We start from the raw sequence: 25,676 nt of genomic DNA, 5'->3' as shown, positions 1-25,676 counted from the left end.
CCTACATGAGCACAGGCAGAACGTGTATACATTAAATGACTTGGTAAGGACTAGAACCAGTGATGTTCTTGCAACTGTAGTAGGGGAGGAAGGAGGGGTTATTCAAAATGAAGATGGCTGTCATATGGAACTCTGGTCATTTATGGAGACTTTGGAATCGTCTGATTGGTGAATCAAAAATTGACTAATGCAGGACCAGCTGTGATCAATCATAAGCACGTGATCCTCTCGAAATTAGTTTATAAATAAACTACTCTGCAAACAGTTTTGTCCAAAACAACTTATAATTCACGAGGCATTCAGCGATTTAAGAAGAGACAATACTGTCATGTTAGGGTGATCAAAACAGGAACAAAAACAGGTTGTAGAATCCAAGTGCAGTTTAATTGTTGTATTGTGCAGTGACAGTGACAAAAATCCCAAAATCAAAGTAACAAAATAAAAAAACAAACTAGGAACTCAAACTGATTAAACTTGAACTAGACTTTAACAAGGATAACAGGATACAGACTGGAATCAGGAACATACATACCGACAAACGACAAACTAACAAACAGAGGTGGAATAGTTGAATATGTAGTCCAGGTAATCAACGGGGAAACAGAGACAGCTGTGATTGCAATCAGTGTATATGAAAGACCGGCTGTATGCACAAAGGAATGTGTGGATATGTAGTTCTTTTGCCACTGTAGTTCGCAGGGAGTTGCAGGCGAACAACAGTGGCATCTGGTGTTCATACACAGTTATAACACAATACATAAAACAAGTGCTAATTATACAAAGAAACTTGACTGTGCACAGAGACTTGTTGTGCTAAAGGAAGGAAGGTTTCTTTTATTATCATTGTTCCACTGTGGTAACCCCTGATAAAGCAGGGACTAAGCTGAAGGAGAGTGAGAGATACAATTACATGGTAGTGTTTCAGCTTTTCAGCATGGTGGCTAAGTAATAAGCATGGTTGCCACACAACAAGACGTTTTGGCTGGGCCAGTTGGCATTTATCTGTGGAGTTTGCATGTTCTGCCATGTGTTCTGTTCAGTTTCAGAGCTGGGTTGTGGCAGAAAGGGCATCTGCTGTGTTAAATATATGCCAGAGTAATCGACAGTTCATTCCACTGAGGGAATCTCTGGTGGAGCAGGAAATAAGCTGAAACCAAGTGAGTGATAGAGAGATTTAGGTCTTCAGGCTGATGGGCAGCTGTAAAGCACATGCGGCCAGATCCGTGTAAGGTTGTGGCATTGCTCCAAGTTTATCCCAGCATTTTGCCTGTGGATCGTATCGATGAACCCAGGGTGTATCACGAGCTGAATCAGCTGAAGATCCTCCTAAAACATACAGGTGTCCATCAAGAGTGGCTGCTGCGGGCGAGAGATGCGGTCGGGGCAGCAGAGGGAACGACGTCCAGGAGTCATGAACAGGATCATACGACTCACACTGCAGCTGGTCTCTAAACCCCGCCCACACCGGCTGCAACCCTCCAGCCACAACCAATCGGTGTTCTGAAACCAGCATCACATGACCAGCCCGGCCCACCCCTTCTGTCATGCGTGCTCGTTTGGAGCAGCCATGCACCGGGTCATAGAGCCACAGATAGGGATAGCAGCGTAGACGAGAGTCGCAACCGCCCGACACAAAGATCTCTCCGTTGAACACAGCAGCGGCGTGACCACAGAGAGGCACATCTAGAGGATGAGTTAACCTGTGTGTCAACAGATGAAAATATGTCAGATTTGATGACCCTGGCTTTTTGAGAGAAGTCAGCATGCACTATCAATATCATTTAACATATTTTCTAGAATTAAAGTCACTTTTTTAGGGCTGGCCTAAATTCATCCATTTACTTAAAAATCCAAAGCTTTGTCACGGCAATTCGACTTTTTGAATTCGACTATTTACGATCTCATTCAAACAATTTAGTATGATTTGCTTATCCCCCAGTGATGGTTGGGTTTGGAGGGTGTGGTTGGGTCCCCGCCTCCTTTTTAAAATCGTAGATTTTTGTACGACTAAACTTCATACGACTCAACTGACAAAACGTAAAATAGTTAAGTTTCCCCGTGAGATCAGGCAGGAAAAATCACAAAAACACTAACCCTTTCCACATTTACGGGTTTCTCAATAGCGGAAGTCGTCATAGTTGGGTTAAATTAGGCCGTACTCACACTAGGTTCAGTTGCCTCGAACCGGGCCAAAGCACGCTTGTCCCCCCTCCTGTCTCCCCCGACGGCCCGCGCTCACACCACAAACGGGCTTCGGCACGCTTACGTCATCGCTGCTGCGCTGATCAGTGAAAAGCGCTCTCTCACTCAGCAGCACAGTGGAGATTTCTCTAGTTATATCGTTTCAGTCGTTTGATATGCCGTCAAATATTTCGCCAAACAGTCCTTAGAGATGCGGGGACACGCAGACAGTTATTTTGCCGAACAGATCCGCCACTTTTGGCGCTCATAAACAATCATAAAGCCCTCGTGCTGTAGGAATGAGGAGGTCTGCTGAAGGCGCGCAGCTGTCATGCAGTGAGGAGTTCTCGTCTTCAATGAACTACGGCAGTTTGCATTCACTGAACAGTAAGAATTATTAATAAATCCATATGAAACAGTCCCTTAAAAGTCACGTATCGCTTTCAGTTTCGGGCTTTGGCGCGTTTTGCACTCACACACAAGCGTAACGAGCCAAAGCCCAAGTGATCTGCGCTCAGGCACACCTCTTCCAACCGGGCCAGGACCAGCCAAGTGAACCGTGCTTGAGCCCGATTCAGCGCACTCACACTTCTCAAACGATCCGGGAAACGGGCCTAGGCACGGTACGGATGGCATAGTGTGAGTAGGCCCTTAGAGTGCATGCTGAGTTCACACTGCTCAATTTTGGCCCTGATTTTTGCTTGCAGGCAAGTTAAGTGAAATGTCTGAAATCTGTGCTGATTCACATGAGGCACAATCACACAGTTTGAATTATCACAAATGTGATCCAAGCAAATTCTTGATGATTTAAAATGAATGAAATGAGGAATGAGTTTGGACTGACAAAAATACATCAGATATGAACAACAGCCAATGAAAGAACAGGATACAAGTCAGTGGCGAGTTTGGGGAGGAGTTTTAGACCACAATATCAGAATAAACAAGCTTTACAACAACATTAAACAGAAATAAAGAATTACTTGATCAGTCACAGCAGCAAACATTTCTTGCTCCATAATTTTCTTTACTTTTTGCCCTATCACTCTAGTCATTCAGCGCACTGAGCATTTCAAATAAATATTGCATGTTCGCACATGATCTTGAGTGATATTATCATGCTTTTTATCATGCTTTTTAAGCCAGACAGAATTGTCACAGATTGTTTTGTTGTCCTACATTGTACATCCTCCTGTCACAGATCCATCATGCAGTATGAACACAACAGCAGCTGAACGCCACCCTCAATTGTCATGCAGTGTGAAAACAATGGCGATCTGACGATTATGAAAATCGCCTGACTATTTTAAACACATTTGACCACACAAACGAGGAAGAAATGAGACATGCATGTACAGGCACGAGCATTTGTATTTGTTAATTTTAAAAACTGATTAACCAAATTGCTTTGATACATGACACCCAATCTGCTTCATTTATTTCCAATAGAATGCCAGTAACTTATTCATAACTGTTCATTCTGTGATCATAAATATGAGTAGACATGTTTGCGGACCTCCATGTGTCATCTTCAGGTGTGTAACACTCCACTGTGTCCAGACAGTTCACGTCATCACAGTTTCCCCCCAGGACAAACACCTTCCCTCTGTGACACACAGCCGCAAAATAATCCCTGGGTCTGGACATGTCGGGAAGACGTTCCCATCGGCCCTGAGCTGGATCAAATCTACACACAGAAACAGCATCTCAAACTGCTGCGTGAACACACTTCTAATACACTGCTTCATCAAGTTTTGAATCCTTTGCAAATATTTTGTTTCTGGTGCATTTTAATCTGCCATGTTCACACAATTGTTTCCTTGAATTTGTTACATCATTCATTTAATCATTTGTTTTCATCCATTTTTCCGGGGCCGGGTCGCGGGGGCAACGGTCTCAGGAGAGAACTCCAGACTTTCCTCTTCCCAGACACTTCCTCCAGCTCCCCCGGGGGGCATTCCCAGGCCAGTCGAGAGACATACTCCATCGTGTCCTGGGTCTTTCCTGAGGTCTCTTCCCAGTGGGACTTGCCTGGTACACCTCCCTAGGTTGGCGTCTAGTAGGCATCTGAAACAGATGACCAAGCCACCTCAGCGGACTTCACTCGATGTGGTGGAGCAGCAGCTCTACTCCGAGCTCCTCCCGGGTGAAAGAGCTTCTCACCCTGTGGACCCTCCTCATCCCTCGCCCTGCCACCCTGTGAAGGAAACTCATTTTGGCCGCTTGAATCTGAGATCTACTTTCAGTCATGAACCAAAGCTCATGACTATAGTTGAGAGTAGGAATGTAGACTGATCAGTCTCGAGAGCTTTGCCTTTTGGCTCCACCTGTCAATCTCACGTTCCATCCTTCACTTACTCGTGAACAAAACCCCAAAATACTTGAACTCCTCCACCTTCAAGTATTTTGGGGTAAAGACTTTCCTCTAACCTAGAGATGGCAAACTACCTTTTTCTGGTTACATCAAATTTGTTTCCAATCTATTGGGTACTGTTTAGTGAAGTCCTGTGGATACTGAACTATCATTGAGCTCTGAGTAGACATGCTGTGTCCGTCGAAGAAAACCAATCTAGTGCATGAACAAACTGACTTTTTAACAACACTGTCCAAACAGAGAGCATCCAAAACAACTGCTGTACATTGCACTCCGCCATTTTAGCAGAATGGGTCACATGACCGAAAATGCCCTGCCCTGATGTCACCAAGACATGTTCCTGGATTAACATCTATGTTGATACTAAAACAACATTTCAATCAGCCAATCAGAATTAAGGGATATGCTCACCAATTATGTAAAGTTTAGGCTTATGGTTAGGTTTATGCACTTCTACTTGATTGTTATCCATTATTCCCCTCTGATTCCGGGAATAATTTTAGCCATGGTTGGGTTTAGGGGAAGGGAATAGGTATTGATTACATTTTCGAACATAAATGATATTCCGGGATCAACATAGATGTTATTCCAGGATTGCATCGTACTTGACAAAATCATGACGTCACCAAAAATGCACCAATGCTTTTGAACACCTTCATTTTCAATGTGACACAAAAATGAGCATTTATCAAAATCTTTCCACTCTGAAGAGTCTATCCACTGTTTCATTGCCTAAAAACACTGTCTCAGTGTGGATGGAAGGTCAAACTGGAGAGTAAAATTTACATCTTTAAATCAAAACATGTTAGTTTGGACAACCAAATAAAGTAACCTTTCCTATTAACATTGTTGCTTTGTTAAGAACATCTCTTTTTTGCCAAATGACATGGATCGTCATAAATAACAAACACATCTTTTGGACTAATGACCCATTTCTAGCGAGTGGCATGGTACGGTAGGGTTCGGTATGCTTTTATGCCCGTTAGGTACCAAAGGTAAGGTGCCAAAAAGCGAACCGTACCATATCACTTTTTGGGTACACTTTTCAAAGAGTTTCTAGCACAACAAAAGTGTATCAAAAGGCGGAGCGAGATTATTGAAGTGCTTCTAACATCCTTTGGGAAATGGAAAAAATGCCAGAGTGATGCGCAGAAAAACAAATGAGAATCCTGAAAAAACAAAGAAGCAAAAGATTCTTTCAGCAACCTAAAACATGAACAAACTTCCATATTGAATTATTATTATTGCCTTTTGGACCATTATCTGAACTCGGAATGATGCACAAATTCCAATTGCAGGTCGAAGAGACTTGCATTGCTATTTTTCGTCACTTCCTCTCCATGTCAGAAATAGGTAATTTGCCTGTTGCCTGTGGTAGCCGTTTCTTGGGAATACAGTGGAGACGCAATGCTGATAAAGGTGACCCATACTGAGCTATACTGTACCACTCAGTGGAAGCGAGGCATTACTTTGCTAGGGCAGCTGTATTGAGCATTGCAATTTTACCATTGATACTTATATGAGTGGATTTTGCGTCTCGATAGTCTTCACTCTCACCTCAAAGCGCTCTTCAGGATGTCCAGGGCACCGTAGTATTTGCGTCCCCCAAGGATGTAGAGTGTGTTGTTGAGGACGCATGCACAGTGGCGAAAACGTGGCGGTTCAGGAAGATGTGCCAAAGGTTTCCACTCGATGGAGCGCTTCAGGCCTTCTCCACGCACAAACCGACAAGCAAACCACAGGCAGAGGTTCGGCTCTCGACGCTCGAAATCCTCATTCACACAATCTCCACCAACAATCACCAGAACCTAAGACAGATTAAACAGAAGGAAAAATGAGTAGCAACCGATAGAAAATCTTTAGCAACCTCGTGTAGGGGGTTCTGAAATATACAGGAAGTTTGTATAGTAATTAATTATGATTAACAACCGGAAAATTACCTTCCCCAGAACTTCCTGCATGACACATAAAGTTATTTATAAACTAGTTTTATTTAACTTATTTAATTTTTATTTAACGCCAGATAAACTATGCAGGACACTGGGCCTCCAGGATCAAGTTTGACCACCCCTGGTCTAGTCGCAGGAGTTTAAATATTTCAACGGATCAGCAGCTCAATTCAGATCCAAATTTTCTGCATACGGAGATGATCGGAAGTCCACGCAGCTCCCGGACTACTCTCCGTTGGAAAGGAATGACTTTCGGTTTGCCGCTTATCGTTTTTCATGTAAAGTGGAAAGGATGCTTGCATCTCTGAAACTGCCCCTTTCAGGCTTTTATCCGAAATGTGTTATTTTGGTGGCTGTCACTTTAAATTTAAATGAGATTGTGCTCTTTCCAAAAGAGGGTGGAGCTGCAAATGCCTGTGAGTAAGAAGTGGCAGATTCAAATCAAGACTAACGTCCTATGCTAATAAGGAACAGATGGTCAATATTGGGCGGGGTTTCCCCCTCTGATGACATCACACAAAGGGAGAATGTCAATCAAAGTGTTTCTGCCGACCGTTAAAATCAAGTCTGATTATAAAAAAATTTAATTAAAAACTTTTTAGCATTAAAAGCTGGTTATATTGACACACTGCTGCCACACAACTATGTTTAAACCCCTTATAAAAGTGATTTTTGCGTAATAGATCCCCTTTAATGAAGCCAATCTATAAGTGATTTACCTGATTCGGTGTGCGCGGCTTGCAGTCCATGGATCTCCGATCATCACACAGGAGATTCTTCACAGCATCCAGAGCTGTTTTTCCTTCGGCACATCTGAGCATCAGCTTACACTCCTGCACCTGAACAGGAGATTTTCATAGATGTGAAGATATGAACAGTGTGTGTTTGTCCATGCAGAAGTGTTTTACCTCCTGCAGCTCCTCAGGCTTCATGAGAGGAAAGCGAACGCTCTGCATCAACCCTGAGAGATCAGACAGTCTGTGCTGTTCATCCTCCTGGACCCAGTTCACCACAGCTCTGAACACGTCTATCTGCAAACATTCAGTCACTACATAAGGAACTTTGACATGCTCAGTAAATTAGCAGATGTTTATTTCCTGAAATGAGCAATTGTAATTGTGTCACTGGCCACTTTATTAGGTACACCTGACTAGTACACCTGACACCCTCTTTTGCTTTCAGAACTGCTTTAATCCTTTTTAGCATAGATTCAATAAGGTACAGTTGATATTCACCAAAGATTTTGGCCTATATTGACATGATAGCATCACACAGTTGCTGCAGATTTGTCGGCTGCACATCCATGATGTGAATCTCCCGTTCCACCACATCCCAAAGGTGCTCTATATGGCACCAGGTGTGGTCTCCTGCTGCTGTAGCCCATCCACCTCAAGGTTGGAGGTGTTGTGTGTTCAGAGATGCTCTTCTGCAGACCTCGGTTGTAACGAGTGCTCATTTGAGTTACTGTTGCCTATCAGCTGGAACCAGTCTGGCCATTCTCCTCTTACCTCTAGCATCACAAGGCATTTACGCCCACAGAACTGCCGTTCACTGGATATTTTCTCTTTTTCAGACCATTCTCTTTAAACCCTGGAGATGGTTGTGCTTGAAAATCCCAGTAGATCAGCATTTTCTGAAATACTCAGACCAGTCTGGCACCAACAACCATGCCACGTTCAACGTCACTTAAATCACCTTTGTTCCCCATTCTGATGCTCGGTTTGAATTGCAGCTGATCATCTTGAACATGTTTACATGCCTAAATGCATTGAGTTGCTGCCAAGTGATTGGCTGATTAGAAAGTTCTGTTAACGAGCAGTTGGACATGTGTACCTAATAAAGTGGCCAGTTAGGGGTTATAATTCTGACTTCGACTGCATTGTTTTACTCTCACCTCACTGTCTGCATTGAGTGCGTCTCTTTCCAGGAAGCGCTTCAGCTGAATGCAGGGCAGATCATTAAACTTTTCCCCCTCCGAGACCCTCTGAAAGTGGGCTAAAACATAATCCTCTGCCCGTTTGGCCAGATCCTCCAGACTGTAGGCTTCAGCCAGAGCCAGAATGTCCAGGCAGGAGTTTTCGTCCATGTTGTCCTGCAGAAAGTTTAAGCAGAGCTCCAGCACCCCCTGCAGCTGAAACTGTGCCGCAGCTTCTGTCAGATCCCACACGTTTGTACTGCTCAGTTTCAGCCGGCCGGAGTAGATGAACTCCAGTAGATCCCGCAGAATCCAGGACGAAACACCATGCAGAAACACCACATCTGCTCTAGACTCACGTAACCCTCCGCAGAACAGAGCACGAAAGTAGTCCGCACCGGCCGCTAATATGACACGATGAGCTGGAAGAGAGAAGCCATGGAGAAATACACTCAAAAAAAGACCTTTGTTGCTTGTTCAAACTACTTACCTAAAATGAGTTGAAACAACACAGTTCTTAAATGCACTTCCTGTTTGTTTTTGTTAAATTTTTAGATTAGGTCAGTCTATTGTATTGAGCGGGGCTAACACACTTAACCACAGCCTCCAGCAGTCAGTTTTGACATTGCTATGACAACAAACAAAATCGGTGAGAAGAAAGAGTCTGTTGGGTTGTAATAACTCTCCATAAACCCTTTCCAGATCTTTCAAAATGAAATGCCTACTTTACAACATCCAATCAGCTTAAAGTAGGAAAAAAAACAAGCCACACCCACTGTGTTCTCATTTAATATTCCATTTCTCCAGACACTGCGTCAATAAGAAAAAAATATATATTTTTGGCCTTTATTGAGAGGACAGGACAGTATTTTAGACAGGAAACAAAGTTGAAGAGAGAGAGAGAGGGGGTAGGGTTGGGAAATGTCCTCAAGCCAAGATTCGAACTCAGGACACCCTGAGGTGCTGCTACTGCACCATATGTCAGCACACTAACCACTAGGCTATTGCGCTGACTCATGTGGACTTTAACCTAATCAATTTTTGTTGGGACCACCGAAAGGATTTGTGTGAAAGCTAGCTTTTTTTACAGCGAATGCAACAAAAGGTATAATATGAATGATTAAGTGCGATAACATTCATTTTTGCCATGTTGAGGTTTCTGTCACCCTTTTACACTGTAAAAAGCAATTGGTTGACTTTAAAAAAGAGAGTAAACCTGTTGATTTAAAAGCAATAGATTGACTGCACTTTTAAAGTGAGTAAATGTTGCTTTAAATTAACTCATTGACTGAAAAGTGATTACTTTATAAGATTATTCTGCCTCTGAAAAAGCTCAGATAATGAAGGTTTTGGAAGTTTCTGATTGGCTAATTTACAACATTTGAGTTAATTGGAGGCACAACTGTAAAATAGTATTTAGGGAAAAGCTCAAACACACTGCTTCCTTATGTGACAACATGGGAAAATCAACAAGCCAGAATCAACAACAAAGCCAGATTACAATTTGCTAAATGACACTGGGAAAAAGACTCATGTTAGGAGACATGTCCTGTGCTCTGACAGAACTAATATTGAACTGTTTGGCCATAATGACCAGTGTTACATTTGGGGGACAAATGGGAAAGCTTACAAGTCTAGAAACGCCATCCCAACTGTGAAGTATGGGGGCGGCAGCATCATGTTGTGGGGCTGTTTTGCTGCAGGAGGGACTGGTCCACTTCGCAGCATAGATGGCATCATGAAGAAAGAACAGTATGTAGAAATACTGAAGCAACATCTCAAGACATCAGCCAGGAAATTTAAGCCTGGCCTCAAATGGGTCTTCCAAACAGACCATGACCCTAAGCATACTGCAAACTAGTTAAAATGTGCTTTAAGGACAATAGAGTGAATGTTTTGGAGTGGCCATCACAAAGCCCTGATTTCAATCCTATAGAAAATTTGTGGACAGATTTGAAAAAGCTTGCGCGAGGAAGACTTACTAATTCTGTCAGGAGGAAGGGACCAAAATTCCTTCAAACTATTGTGATAAGCTTGTGGAAGAATACCCAAAATGTCTGACCAAAGTTACACAGTTTAAAAGCAAAACTAAAAAATACCAAGGAAATGTGTGTAAAAGTTTGACTGTCTAGAAATTAATAAAAAATTCTCCAAAAAATAAATTCTCTCATTATTCTGGCATTTAGCAAATGTAAATCATTTAGGTAATCCTAACAGACCTAAAACATAATTTGGGAAATTTTTAAAAATGAAAAGAAAATTCAAAGGGGGGGCTAATAATTCTGACTTCAATTGCATATATATATATGTGTATATATATATATATATATATATATATATATATATATATATATATATATATATATATATACACATTCACATTTGCAAAAATTATTAACTTGAATTAATTAACTAATAATTAAAAATTAACAATTTTATTAAAAATAATTAATTAAAAATAAATAACTTGACTTCTTAAAACATTAAAGTTAAAGGACATCCTATAGTTACCAGGCAAACGGTCACCACTGTCAGTCTGTATGATGGCATCACAGCCAACATTCCTCTCCCACAGTGCTCGGATGAGCTGCAAACTCCTCTCCCTCTCTTCTCTCGCACTGAATGACCCTGTATCTCCTCCACACAGTCTCAGCAGTCTATCAGCCCTCAAACTCCTGCAGGCGTCCAGCAGTTCCTCAGTTTCTCCTCTGTTTATTTCTCCAGTGTAGCAGAAGTCCAGTACAGCCTCTAGTCCAGCAGGAGTCACCATTCCTCCATCAATAGCCAGCTCCTGAAGCCCCGCCTCTCCAGAAAACAGCCATGCCTCCGCAGTCTGACTGACAACAGCCAGCACTAATCTGTGAGCCTTGTAGGCATGGCCTGGGAGATTTAAACTGCAGTCCAACAGAAGCCCCTCCGACTTGAGTCCTCGCAGTGACATGAAGAGGGCATCGCAGTGGGTGGACAGCAAAAATGGGCGGAGCTCTGGGTCAATAAGGGGCTCAACAGGGGGAGGTCTTCTAAAAGTGGGTGGGGTTGAGTTTTGTTCTCTGTTGCTCTTCAGAGCTGAGGATGTGATGAGATTTACAGCTTCTTTCTCTTTTCTTTCTTCACGTCTGGCTTTTAAAGAAGTTCTAGGCTGGGGAAGTGTTTTCTTGTCTGGCTCTTTTTTCTCTAACGTCACTCTGGTTTTAAACTGAGACATGTTTAAACCTGTTTAAATGGTAAAATCATTCAGTTTTAAAACAAGTGAATAAAAATGGTAAATTTCATACTATAGTGGCTTGTCATTATTTTAAGCCACTGTTGGCATGAATGTATGTATGGATGGATGGGTAGGTAGGTAAGTAGGCAGGCAGGTAGGTAGGCAGGCAGAAAGACAAACAGATAGATACGATAGATAGATAGATAGATAGATAGATAGATAGATAGATAGATAGATAGATAGATAGATAGATGGATGGATGGATGGATGGATGGATGGATGGATGGATGGATGGATGGATGGATGGATGGATGGATGGATGGATGGATGGATGGATGGATGGATGGATGGATATAGATAGATAGAAAGATAGATAGATAGATAGATAGATAGATAGATAGATAGATAGATAGATAGATAGATAGATAGATAGATAGATAGATAGATAGATAGATAGATAGATAGATAGATAGATAGATAGATAGATAGGCAGGCAGGTAGCTAGGCAGGCAGGTAGATAGATAGATAGATAGATAGATAGATAGATAGATAGATAGATAGATAGATAGATAGATAGATAGATAGATAGATAGATAGATAGATAGATAGATAGATAGATAGATAGGCAGGCAGGTAGCTAGGCAGGCAGATAGATAGATGGATAGATGGATAGATAGATAGATAGATAGATAGATAGATAGATAGATAGATAGATAGATAGATAGATAGATAGATAGATAGATTTTTTATTTGTTAAGGACAAATACATTAAATACAAATTAAATTCAAAATGAAAAATCAAAAGAAACAAAAATAAATAAATTTTAATTGTAAACATTTTGTAGTGTCTTTTTTTTGCAATATTTTGCATGAATTTAAATGTATTATATTTCAATTTCTAAATATGTTCTGTGACTAAAATATTATTTTAATAAATAAATTCCTTTAATAAATCTGTTTTGTTCCAATGTACCAAAATATTTGACCTATATAGTTTTAGATAATGTTACTAATGAATTACACTATTAAGCATTAATACACTTTAAAAAAAAGAAGTTATTTTTAAGGAACAGTAATGTCTTAATTACTGTTATTTTTGCTTTATTTTCTTTTAATGATTATGATAGATTGTAATATTTCACTTTAATAACCAAATCGTCTCCATTATGTTCGGGATTAAGGACAATGATTGTTCAGATTTATTTTGACAGGGTGGCAGGTTGGCGCAGTGGTTAGCACTGTCGTCTCACAGCAAGAAGGTCGCTGGTCCGAGCCCTGGCTGGGTTAGTTGGCATTTCTGTGTGGAGTTTGCATGTTTTCCCCGTGTTGGCGTGGGTGCTCTTCCTACAAGTCCAAAGACATGCGCTATAGGGTAATTGGGTAGGCTAAATTGTCCGTATAAGTGAATGTGTGTGAATAGGAGTGTATGGGTGTTTCCCGGTAATGGGTTGTAGGTGAAAGGGCACCCGCTGCTTAAAACATATGGTGGATAAGTTGGCGATTCATTCCCAGATTAATAAAGGAGCTAAATCAAAAAGAAATGAATGAATGAATCTGTCTAAGTGCACCAAAATACATTGCCAATATTAACTGAGAAATGGATGAAAATATTCGATTTCAAAATGGGCTGAACTCAATTACGCTGAGCACTGTAGACATTTGGGTGTGATTATTTTTGGACCATTATCGTAAGTAATTTTGTTAGATTAGCTCCAGATCAGTACTGACTAATGTATGCACAAATGTAATAATAGCATCCTAAAATAATTTAAAAGAGAGATTTGTGACGGGTGCATATTAAGTATTCATATTAAGTACACTGTAAACGATTTCTGTTGTTTTCACGGTATTATACTGCATTTCTCAACAGTTGTTTACTGTATAAGCTGTGCACAGTGTGTTACTGTATATATTGCTGTTTTCACAGCATGATAATGTATTCTCAACATTTCCATACTGTGAACATGATTAACAGTATGCTACTGCAGATTTTACAATGAATTTTGGGAAAAAATCAGTTACTGTGCATCTAAATACAGTACTGCAAATGACCATGAAAAACTCTACACACACTTTATATTATTATTGTTTATTTTTTTTGACAAAGTATTTTGTGAAGAAAAATAAAATAACCTATTTCTTCAGACTGTTCAGTGCATAAAGCTGTCCCCTGGTTTTCCATATTTGGGTGTACTGCACCTTAATTTTATAAGGTTAACATGAAAATATTAAATCATTTTTAATCAACATAAATTTGTGCTTAACCAAAACGTAAACTGGAACAAAAGTAATTGATTCATGAAACCAAAGTTAGCTTAAATGTCAGAATGACCAGCCTGCTTTAGACTGATTCATGAGGTTAGGGCACCCGTCATCACCATGGAGGTCACATATCTCCGCATTTTCAAAACAATATTTTAAAATACCCACCATCTCTATAAATAAACCACAGACTTGAGTTTAAAACAACTACATTCCCGCATGAAAAACGGTTAAAACTAAATTTCATAACACATTCATTATAGAGCCATCTAAGACCGGGGCAAGTCTCACATGTCTAGCCGATTATAACCTCGTTTCGCCGGATACATGATGATGGACACCCTGGAGGTCAGAATCTCCGCTATCGGCAAAGCACGCTTACAATTTACACATGATATCTATAAATAAACCACAGATTTAAGTTTGTAAGAACTACATTCTCGCATGAAACACTGTTAAAATGTCATTTCGTGACATATTAAACGCAACCATTTGCTTGTTGATGTGAAATGAATTCTGGGAGAAAAAAATATTAATTCTCAAAACACTTCAAACGAACTTTATTCGTATTGTCAAGGTCAGATATATGTAATAATTTCGTTGGTAAAGTGAATAAAAAACAATGTTACTATATTGTAATCAATATCACGTTTGCACTGGTTCGGTTCAGCACTCGAGCGACTCTGAATCGTATTGAACCGTTTGCTCGGGAATTATTTGATCACACGTGTTCACAAGCACATTCAGCAATATGCAATTAGTGTATAATTAGTGTATAAATGCGTGTGGCCAAGCAGTATAACGAAATAGTAATGAATCATACACAAAAAGGAATCTGTTTTAGGCGGATTCGACTCTTTACTGTTCACTAAGGAGCCGATTCATAGAACCGAACGGACACGACTCGACATGCAGGCAACGGCTCTCCTAATTTGAAATTCACCTGTCGTCTTTCATCCAGCGAATTCATCCTCGGTAAGTGTTTTAAAGTCAAATTCTGTCCGTTGAAGGATTGTTTTATAAGTATTTCTGTGTATTGTGTGTGTAATTTAAAAGAATTAACCAAGTGACATTAGTTGTAGGTTCTTATGTTATGTCACGCTATCCGTTAACAAACGGTATTTTAAACAAGAAATAACAGACGCCAGGCGGTCATTGTAGTGTTTGCGAGGTAACGTTATTAGATACAGTAAGTTTATCTTGAGTGAGTTTTTGAACATACGTTAAGTTACCTGAAGAACATAACTTCAACTTATTGTAACTGCATTAATGAATTCTCTATTTCAGCACAACACTGAGATGAAGGCGAAGTCACCATGAAAAGTTAAACGTTTACCGTTAAGGTAAGCTCTGGTCTTCACATAACGTTAGTCATTATGACTAAGCTATCATTATGGTAAAATTTTTAACTAACTGTAAGTTAGTTATTTAAACTAAACTCATAATGAAATGAGTCTTAACTGTTTTATTAAATGGAGCTGAATTATTTTAAGCTAACGTTAATATTAACAAAATACATATTAATTGTCTATTTCTCAATAATGTTAATGAGCTTGATGTATAGTGTGTCATTAATTGTACATTTAATTTTTGGTGTTCAGGTGTACCTGAGGTGAGTGTACGTTCTGAGTACACAGATATAAGCCAAAGTCATTATCACTATATATATATATATATATATATATATATATATATATATATATATATATATATATATATATATATATATATATATCCATCCTACTCTAAGAGAAATTGATGGGGTCAGGGAATGATTTGTGTACAAATGTATTTTAACCTTATACAGATTGGTATGGTTGTACCATAGATTTAGATTAATTAATGTTAAGTCTTATTTTACTCTTACTATATTTATCTGTTTTTCAGCTACAGTAATTGATGTTGAAAAACTGATGCAACCAATCACTCCTCACTTGATTATTCAAGGTAATGTCGACGTCTTCCTCATTTTGATTAGATTTTTAAATGTCAAGTTGTTCACAGATTTGTTGTGAGGAGTTTCATGTACAACCTCTTTTTCTTCTTCCAGCAGTTCCTAAGAAAACTTTAAGAAAAAAAAAAAACATCTGGTGTTAAAACAGCCACGGCTATGCTATTTGCCTACCAAGTGCTGAGTAAATATTAGACAAACATTTTTTTCTATAACTGTTGTCTTTGTGTTTATTAGCAATTTTACTGGGCATATGTGTTTTTTTTTTTCAAACAGCCTGGAAACTGTAAGTTTAGTTCAATATGTTATTTTATGCTATTCATTTTTGTCTTAACATGGATTGCATGTTGAAGCTATCGTTTTATAGTGGGAAAATGTAAAAGAGAATCACTGAATACAATGGCATAATGATTCTGCTTGTTCAAAGAAGGTACTTGATTTAGTTTTCCTCAAGCGACACATCAGTTTTTATGACTATTGCTTGACACTTGAATTGAAGGGACAGTTCACCCCAAAATGAAAATAATAGCATCTTTGGCATCCTCCACTTGTTTCAAAATAGTTATACATTTAATTTGTTCCGTTGAACACAAACTCGTATTTTTTAAAGAAATTTGGTTCAAATATGGATGTCAATAGTTACTGGTTACTAACATTCTTCAAAATATCTGCTTCAGTGTTTAACAGAAATTCAAACTAGTTTAAAACACGTGGAGTAAATAGTGGCAAAATAGTAAACTATTCCTTTAAATATTTTATTCTGAGACTTATTTATATGTGTCTTGTCTTTTGTCATATTGTCCTTCTAGCCCAGATTGTGATGGACCTGGAATGCGACACCAGTTACTCTTAAGACAAGAACCGAATAAAGCACAGATGTGGAGGGATCTGCAGCCAAACTAACTGGAGGGAAGGAACCTTTAGGTAAAAGCACCTGCTTTATTTAGATCTGAAGTATTTTATTTGACATAGAGATTTATTGTTTTAATTCTAATTTAAAGCAAACAAGGTTGAGCACCCCTGGTCTAAAAGCTCAAAAATGCTGTTTCCGTGATGAGGTTAAATGTAGTTCAGAAATAGATTCATTAGGATCAATGCTTAAAGTAAACATTTTCTTCTCTCTGTAGACCAAACATGTTTACTATTCCTCACATTTTAATAAATTGTTTCTGTTTTTGTTTCTTACAGTGTGGGTGAACATACTACCTGGATGTCCAACAAAGGCTGCACCAGAGCTCATTTGATAGCACACATTCTGTCCTGTCTACATCTCTGATGACCTGGAAGTGCTTCGACATCAGTGAGTAATACATCTTTATATTGTCATGCATACAGGATTTCTGTAAGCTTAGCTTTAATGTTAGTTTGTAATCAGCAGTGACTGTTTTAAAAAATTAAGTATTTAAATTATTTTCAACGTTTTACTGATGCTGTGCACAGTAACGTTATGATGATTTAGTTTGAGGAAATGTCACTAGAGGGTTTGTATAAAAATAAATAAATAAATAAATTGTATGAAATGACTCGATAAAATGTTTATTTGTCTCGCTGACATGCCATCACTGCTGCATATTAAAATACAGTAATACGAATTGACCACAGAATATTACCACAAACATTTCATTAAGTAGGCTAGACTGCTCTTTAGTTCTCTACTCAACTTTAACACATTTCCTCGTGTCGCTGAGCCTCTCTGCAGATTTTGCCAAAAATGAATGCTTAGTGATTACTTTGTTTTATGCAAACCAAATATCAGTAACTCATCATTAGCATTATTTTAAAAAATCACCCACGGCTTTCATGTTCTCTAAGCCTAAAAGTATTTAATTAACATTAGTCACGTTATATTAGATTATTTTTATTTATTTAATTTTAAATATGTAGCCTCTTAAAGTGAGAATGAACTGTGTTCACCCCTCTTAAATTCGTGGAAGCACTAGTAGTGTGATCATGGAATCAGATATTCAAGCTATACAGAGTAGGACATTAAGTTAAGATGAGACTTTATTTTTTACACACCTGTGTGGACACCTGAATAGCAATCTTTAAGAACAATGCCCGCTGATCTTTTCCCCATTAACGTTAGTGAAATTGTGAATTGACAACAAACTGTATTTCACCAACAAAAACAATTAAAAAACTGTTATATATATTATAACTGTTATATATATTTATATATATATATATATATATATATATATATATATATATATATATATATATATATATATATATATATATATGTATGTATGTATAAAAAATCAACAGTGCAGTGTTTCGTTTCTGAATGAATTAAATGGTTTGAGGGATGATTAGATTTTACTTCAGTGATTGATTTTGCTTGTCATTTTTGCAGGATCATCAGAAGTGCTGCTGCCCTTTTTCACTGTCCCTTTCCACATCATTTGGCCTTCATCATTTCCTGTCTTGTAGCAGTATTTTCACCTGTTTTTAAAATTGTAATAATTTTTGATGCATTAATTGTTGACTGGTTTTAATGATCAATTGTTTATTAGTGTTCTGTTGCTTTGTTATATTGAATTATTGCTACTGTTTTAGCATGGTTTACACAATAAACCTTTATTGTGAAGTTAAAGTTTCAGTTTCTTTATTTTTCTTGTATTTCTTGAACAGTTAAAATAACACTTGTGCAATTTTTGAACATTTTTTACCCATTATAAAGTAGCACTATTAAATTAAATAAAATAACATTTAATAACTGTAAAATACTATACAGTAATAATAAAAGTAACGTTAAAATACCGTAGTTCTTCATGGTAAAAATGTACAATAAAATACTGTTTTCAGTTTTGCAGTATGTGTATCACTACTGTAATTGGTGTTACAGTAAAAATCAACAACAGTAAAATGATGTATTACATTTTACAGTAAATGTAATACTAATGTAATTAGTATTACAGTAATGTTACCGTTTTATGAAATACAGCAGCTACTGGATAATTGTTGCCAGTAACTTACTGTTGATTTAACAAGAAATCGTTTACAGTGTATTAATGCACTTTAAAAAAAAAAAAAAAAAAAGTAAATCTGTTTCTTATTTACTTTATAAGTAAGTGTTATTGTAAGTTATTAGCTCCAGATTGAGTTTCAGTGTCTAATTTATATTCACAAATATAATATTGTAAGGCATCCTATAGAAAATATACATTTAAAAGAGAGATGTGCATTCATTTAGTGTACTGTAATATGTGTATATAGATATAGTTTGGATAATGACACTTTTTAAACGTAAAATATTACAATATTAAGTCATTATAAAATAAATGTGTTATTTATTTTTTAAGAAAAATAAATGTGAAGCTCTGCTGTTATTATTTGGCTGTATGTCCAGTCAAAGTCAGAATTATTCACCCCCTTTTGATTTTTTGTCTTTTAAATATTTCCCAAACAATGTTTAACAGAGCAAGGAAATGTTCACAGTATGTCTGATAATATTTTTTCCTCTGGAGAAAGTCTTATTTGTTTTATTTCGGCTAGAATAAAAGCAGTTTTTAATTTTTTAAACACCATTTTAAGACAAAATTATTAGCCCCTTTAGCTGTATTTTATTTTTTCGATAGTCTACAGAGCAAACCATCGCTGTACAATAACTTGCCTAATTAACCTGCCTAGCTACCCCAATTAACCTAGTTAAGCCTTTAAAGGTCACTTTAAGCTGTATAGAAGTGTCTTCAAGAATACTTTGTCTAATATTATTTACTGTCATCATGTCAAAGACAAAATAAATCAGTTATTAGAGATGAGTTATTAAAGCTATTATGATTAGAAATGTGCTGAAAAAATTCTTATTTTCATTAAACAGAAATCGGGAAAAATTGAACAGGGGCTAATAATTCTGACTGCGATAGTGTATGGGTGTTTTCCAGTACTGGGTTGCAGTTGGAAGGGCTTCCGCTGTATAAAACATATGCTGGACAAGTTGGCAGTTCATTCCACTGTGGCGACCCCTGATTAATAAAGGGACTTTTAATAATATTGACTTTTTAAGGAAGGATGGCAGACTAAGTTGTTATTTTTGTATTATTTTCTTTTTAAGATTATGATATATTGTAATGTATTACTTTTAGAACTAACTGTCTTCCTTATGTACGAGATTGAGTAAATTGTTCATAATTATTTTACTCTAGAAACAATTTAAGATTTTTTCAAAAGAAAATATCATCATTTTAAATTGATTTAAACAAACGACAATTAGTCAGAACAAAAACTTTCATATGTTGTGATTTAACTCTGTCAAATATTGTATATAGTCTTCTGTTGGTATCAATAATAAAAAAAAAACATGTCTGACAGCTAAAAATAAGTCAAAATACCAATAAGTCAAAATAAAGCCTCTAATTTCCGTTTTTATTCGATATTTGGAAGAAATATTATCAAATATAATCACACATATTGAGTATTATCAACTCAAACCTATCCAGAAGAACTGAAACTTTATACATAAATATATAAATACAAAATGTCTTGATTTTAAAATCAATGTTTAGCTCTAGTGCTTTAACACGTACACTTTTTCAGTATGTGCTACAGTACTGAATACATTTTTTAACACACGGCCCGACATATTTTTATCCATTCCCAAGTTAATAAGTAATTTCCTTCGCTAGTTATTTCAGAAAAGAAAAGGAGGTTTCATTCAGCGCCATTGTTACATGAGCTGCTCTTTATCACGGTCATTATATCAGAGGTGACCCCGCAGAAACTGTTGACACTGACTGACACAAGAAAACTCCGAAACATGAAAAATGACTGTGCAAAACACTCCTGATTACAGTTTAACCACGCAGACTCACCGTTATCTGCTCGTGGATATTGAAGAAAGTACAATCCCGCGCTCTTCCAGTGTTTAGCACCGCTTCTCTAGTGCTGGAACAGAAAACAAAACCTGATAAAATGATGATTAATGTTCATAATATGAGGCGATCTGCGTGAATATTAGACAGCAGCCTGTTTGTTTTGTTTCTGCGTGTTGATAATAGACTAATAATAGATTTTGGCGCGCGCTGCTTATATGACAGAGCAAAGGCATATGCGCGTGACCTGAGAAAAAAAGAAATTATAATATTAATATCATGATAAAATTAATATATTAAATAATAGAAAACACGTTTACACGCTTAAATATATCATGCTAAAATTCAAAAACAGTGTAGTGTGAAGTTTTTGTGCTCCATCTTGAGGTCATTCACATTATAACTCGCGATTCTCCTGTGATTATTATTTTATTCATTCATTTTCTTGTCGGCTTAGTCCCTTTATTAATCCGGGTCGCCACAGCGGAATGAACCGCCAATTTATCCAGCAAGTTTTTACGCAGCGGATGCCCTTCCAATTTCTGGGAAAATTATTATATATAAATTGTAATATTGACAGAATATTTTTACTATTTGATATAACTATTTTCTCTTTCTATTTTCTAATCAAATAAAAATATAGTTTAAAATGTAGGCTAATTTATTCCTGTTATATAAAATTTCATTCTAATGTGTTGATTTGCTGTTTAAAAACATATTAATAATATTAATAATAATAATAATAATAATTATTATTATTATTATTATTAGTAGTAGTAGTAGTAGTATTAATAAAATTTAATTTTTTTATAAATTTTATTATTATTATTAGTAGTAGTAGTAGTAATTTTCTTCTTCTTCTTCTTCTTCTTATTTGTTATTATTATCATTGTTACTATTATTATTACTAAGTATTAATATTGTTATTTCTTCTTCTTATTATTATTATTAATAATAATTTTTCTTATTATTATTATTATTTATTATTATTAGTAGTAGTAGTAATAATTTTATTATTATTATTATTATTTGTTATTATTATTATTATCATTGTTGTTATTATTATTACTAAGTATTAATATTGTTATTTTTTCTTATAATTATTATTAATTATTTTTCTTATTATTATTTTTCTTATTGTTATTTATTATTATTATTATTATTATTATTAGGTATTAATAGAAATTTTACTTCTTTTCTTCTTCTTCTTCTTCTTCTTCTTATTATTATTATACAAAGTTTAACAGGTGAGTATTTTATGAGCATAAAAATAGCTCTTGTAACATTATACACTATATGCTATTCAAAAGCTTGGTGTCTGCCAGAGTATAATGGTGTGTGTGTGTGTGTGTGTGTGTGTGTGTGTGTGTGTGTGTGTGTGTGCGCGTGTGTGTTTGTGTGTGTGTGTGTGTGAAAAAGCTTCCATTTGTTGTGACTGAGGATTTTCTCCATCAAATATTGATGTCTAGATTGGTCCATATTTTACCCAATTTGTGTGAAAGTAACCCAATTTTTTTAAGTGTTCATGCAGTTTTGCTCTCGGGATGAAATAAATGTGAACGCAGATTTGATTTGATTTGATTTATTTGTTTCGAACAGAAAAATCATACTCAAAACAATTCAAAAATTTAGGGGATTTACACCTACCTAACTTTAAATAGCAACAGTTCCTGACTCCAGTAAACTGCAAAACACTATCATTGGAAAGAAGACACTTTGAGCTTTACTGTGTTAAAAGGGAAAGTTACATGCTCAAAAATATTAAAAGTAATACGTTATGTAGTCATGAGAAAAACCTAGAAAAAAATGAAAAAAATGAAAAAAATGATATATATACATATATATATATATTTATATATACATATATATATATGTATATATATATATATATATATATATATATATATATATATATATATATATATATATTTAACTAGCCACTTGACATTTAAATGTCATTAAAAATATCTAGTAAATTAATATTTACTGTCATCATGACAAAGATAAAATAAATCAGTTATTAGAGATGAGTTATTACAACTAATATGATTAGAAATGTGTTTAAAAAATCTGCTCTCCGTTAAACAGAAATTGGGGAAAAAAATAAACAGGGGGAGAATAATTCTGACTTCAACTGTATGTATATATATATATATTTCAAATTTGATTAAACAAAATACATTTCAACATGGTCAAAATGGAGTACCTTACCACACACATCATTCGGCTATTACTTCAACTCATTTCTTCTTTTACTTATCTCTTCTTTTTATAAGAGACGTTGTTCAATTACCTCTATTCATCATTATATTCCTTTAATAATATATCTATTTATATTGCACTGGCTGCCAGTTGCTGCTCGCATCAAATTCAAAGCTCTGATGTTTGCCTACAAAGCGACTTCTGGCTTTGCTCCTTCTTATCTGCTCTCACTTCTGCAGATGTATGTGCCCTGCAGAAACTTGCGTTCTGTGAATGAACGTCGCCTCGTGGTTCCATCCCAAAGAGGGAAGAAATCACTTTCACGAACGCTCACGCTCAATCTGCCCAGTTGGTGGAATGAACTCCCTAACTGCATCAGAACGGCAGAGTCACTCGCTGTCTTCAAGAAACGACTAAAAACTGAACTATTTAGTCTATACTTCACTTCCTAATCTGCAATTCCCTCTCTGACTCCTCCACTAACTACCATACTCACAAATAAATAAATAAATAAATAAATAAATAAATAAATAAATTACTAATGTTTTGCTTCTTACACTCTTTACACACCTGAAACTTGCCTATAGCACTTATTCATTGTTGCTCTTGTAGTTGTGTAAATTGCTTCCTTGTCCTCATTTGTAAGTCGCTTTGGATAAAAGCGTCTGCTAAATGACTAAATGTAAAATGTAAATGTAAATATCTGTATACAACTATTTAAATTGATTAATATCCTGACATTGTTTGAGAATCTGTTCTAGACTGTTTCCTAGTTTCACACCACATACAGACATACACATTTTCTTTTTTTAAAGTTGTCCTTGCTTTCAACTTGTTTTTTTGTTCTTCTCTCAGATTATATTCCCCTTGTCTTTCTTAAAAAAAATAAATAAATAAACTGCATTAAGTTTGCATATTGGGAGTAATTTATTCCTAGCCTTAAACACAATTTGTGCTGTTTTACGGTACAAACAAAATTTAACAACAAATTTATTTAACAAAAATAATTAAACTTAAGAATCTTCAATTTAAAAAATAAAGGATTTGTATGCTCTAAATACCCCACATTTTCCATCGGTCTAATTACTTTTTTATGCATTGGACATAAGGATCATTCATATGTATTCCCCCAAAATTCAACACAATAACTCAAGTTATATATACATTAATTTATCGCTACAGTTTTTACTACTTTCACCATCACATTATTTCTTTGCAGTTTCCAACCTTTTTTATGATCAAATACAACACTAAGAAACTTAATTGCATCCACTCTTTCAGATCTTAATCAGATTTTCTCAGATTTTAATCAAATGTTCTTATTAAACCTTTTATGCGACAATGAACTGAAGTTCTCTCGTGAAATCTCTGCAAAACATTAATCTTGGACCATATATTCACCGTCGTTGTTAATTCCAGGAATGATCAGTACAGTTCCACATGCCTCTTTTTAATGGGAAACGCTGCCAGCTCAACCCATGATTACCCCAGTTAGTCAGTAATGAGCGGTTAGCCAACAAATCGCTGGAGATAAAGTTTTTATTCAGTCGTGTGAGAGTGTGTGTAGATGGAGTATATATGGCCTATTCACTGGCACTTTACACACAGTTTCCTATCAAAGACCACTGGAGTCTTTACACAAGCCAACACAAGACCTCGAGCCCATAAAGTCTACAAAATGTTTGTGAAAGGAGTTTCTGGAACAGATAATACAAAGTGACCGCACTGTAAGATCCTACAGTTTGATTGAACTTGAAAAATGCATGGAAACTCGTTGCCCTAAAAAAGCTAATTCTGTCATGTTGAAACAAAAAATGTTGTTTAATGCTATCAACATTTCAACAGAATTTAATTAAACGCATTTAGTTGACTGAACTAAATGTTTTCAATGCAGTAAAATCGAAATGTTGGGAGTCCAGCAAAAACCAGCTATATCCAGCTTAAACCAGGCTGGTCAAGCTGGTTTTAGTTGGATTTGGCTGGTCATTTTTCCAGCCTGACCAGCTAAGACCAGGCTGGAAATGGCTGGAAACCAGCCTGGAAGTGGCCAAAACCCCTCTAAAACTAGCCTGGTCAACCAGCTAAAACCAGCCAACCAGCCTAGGCTGGTTTAAGCTGGATTTTTCAGCAGGGGTGACAAGTCTAATATAGTTAAAGAATCAGTTTATTAACTCGAGGTTGATAAATGGCATCTAAAAAGTGTGTTTGAGACGTTAAAACGTTAGCTAACTAGTGCCATTTCCCTTAACTTAGCTGAAAATGAGCTCTGATGTCCCTTTTTACATTCAACATTCAATCAGAACGGACCTTCGGGTTACCCGGAAGGCGGAGAAATTATAAATTTGAGTCACTTTCTCTTCGCTGATAAGATATACAGCCAGTTACACAACATTCCTATGTAACTCCCAATGATATTTCCGGTTTTCTTCCCACCGCAGCCTCGATTTCGCTTTTGAAAATGGCGGCCGCGTGAAATCAGTCTATATAGGGCTCTATCATACACCCAGCGCAATAAGGCACAAGATATGGTTGGTGCAATTTGTTGCTGTTTTCAGACTGTAACCCGGGGAGTGACAATGACAACAGAAGTTGGAATCCAAATGCAGGTTTATTCGAAGTCAGGCAGACAATGGTCGATACTGGTGCAAACAGTTGTAAAAAGGCAGTCCAGAAATGTAGTCAAAATAACAGGCAAGAGGTCGTAAGGCAGGTGGCAGACTAGGACAAACGGCTAACAAGGCTAAAGCCTCCTTTCCACTGCACACGACAAGCGACAGACCGGAAGTCATTCATTTCCACTGTGGAGCTGCGCATCAACGGATTTGC

The 25,676-nt window shown here is 36.7% G+C and overlaps 3 protein-coding genes and 2 long non-coding RNA genes across 9 annotated transcripts in view; 2 read left to right on the top strand and 3 right to left on the bottom strand.

Moving 5' to 3' along the window:
- The window catches only part of si:ch211-225k7.4, a 494,418-nt gene that overhangs the window by 180,000 nt on the left and 288,742 nt on the right, over nucleotides 1-25,676 (bottom strand).
- Nucleotides 1-25,676, bottom strand: part of si:dkey-88n24.3 — a 285,177-nt gene that overhangs the window by 2,785 nt on the left and 256,716 nt on the right.
- The window catches only part of slc12a10.1 (solute carrier family 12 member 10, tandem duplicate 1), a 98,686-nt gene that overhangs the window by 30,051 nt on the left and 42,959 nt on the right, over nucleotides 1-25,676 (top strand). The gene's annotated exons all lie outside the window — the stretch shown is intronic.
- LOC101883073 (kelch-like protein 33) lies at nucleotides 363-21,182 on the bottom strand. 4 transcript variants are annotated; one of them, XR_015495167.1, is made up of 8 exons: nucleotides 20,649-20,918; nucleotides 10,928-11,629; nucleotides 8,396-8,838; nucleotides 7,410-7,532; nucleotides 7,221-7,340; nucleotides 6,110-6,360; nucleotides 3,481-3,865; nucleotides 363-3,409 (listed from the first exon to the last, which is right to left on the bottom strand). XR_015495167.1 is itself a non-coding variant. In XM_087260266.1 (8 exons), the coding sequence occupies exons 2-8, from the start codon at nucleotides 11,619-11,621 to the stop codon at nucleotides 1,175-1,177; spliced, it is 2,328 nt and encodes a 775-aa protein (XP_087116392.1). In that variant the 5' UTR covers nucleotides 11,622-11,629; nucleotides 20,649-20,918; the 3' UTR covers nucleotides 363-1,174. The 4 variants fall into 4 exon arrangements, 2 of the variants coding, with proteins under 2 accessions (XP_087116392.1, XP_087116393.1); XR_015495168.1 differs by having other exon boundaries at nucleotides 363-1,700; nucleotides 3,695-4,245; nucleotides 20,649-20,897; XM_087260266.1 differs by having other exon boundaries at nucleotides 363-1,700; nucleotides 3,695-3,865.
- Nucleotides 14,721-25,676, top strand: part of LOC147842925 (uncharacterized) — a 959,952-nt gene continuing 948,996 nt past the window's right edge. Inside the window, exons 1-7 of the long non-coding RNA XR_015495241.1 lie at nucleotides 14,721-14,858; nucleotides 15,171-15,226; nucleotides 15,771-15,830; nucleotides 15,934-16,018; nucleotides 16,644-16,758; nucleotides 17,023-17,134; nucleotides 18,191-18,842. This is a non-coding gene — a long non-coding RNA (uncharacterized LOC147842925). The remainder of the gene's footprint in view (nucleotides 14,859-15,170; nucleotides 15,227-15,770; nucleotides 15,831-15,933; nucleotides 16,019-16,643; nucleotides 16,759-17,022; nucleotides 17,135-18,190; nucleotides 18,843-25,676) is intronic.

This window comes from Danio rerio, chromosome 7, assembly GCF_052040795.2.
Source record: "Danio rerio strain M-AB ecotype USA chromosome 7, GRCz13ab, whole genome shotgun sequence".
NCBI lineage: Eukaryota > Metazoa > Chordata > Actinopteri > Cypriniformes > Danionidae > Danio > Danio rerio.
Note: the sequence above shows the minus strand (reverse complement) of the source record. Positions and strands in the feature narration are given on the sequence as shown.

Excerpts from the sequence above, each read along its gene's own strand:
- LOC101883073 (XM_087260266.1), bottom strand. The coding sequence starts at position 11,621 with ATGTCTCAGTTTAAAACCAGAGTGACGTTAGAGAAAAAAGAGCCAGAC. Across the intron at positions 6,361-7,220 it reads AGCCGCGCACACCGAATCAG|GTTCTGGTGATTGTTGGTGG; the intron begins GTAAATCACTTA and ends AATCTGTCTTAG. Across the intron at positions 3,866-6,109 it reads ATCCTGAAGAGCGCTTTGAG|ATTTGATCCAGCTCAGGGCC; the intron begins GTGAGAGTGAAG and ends TTCTGTGTGTAG.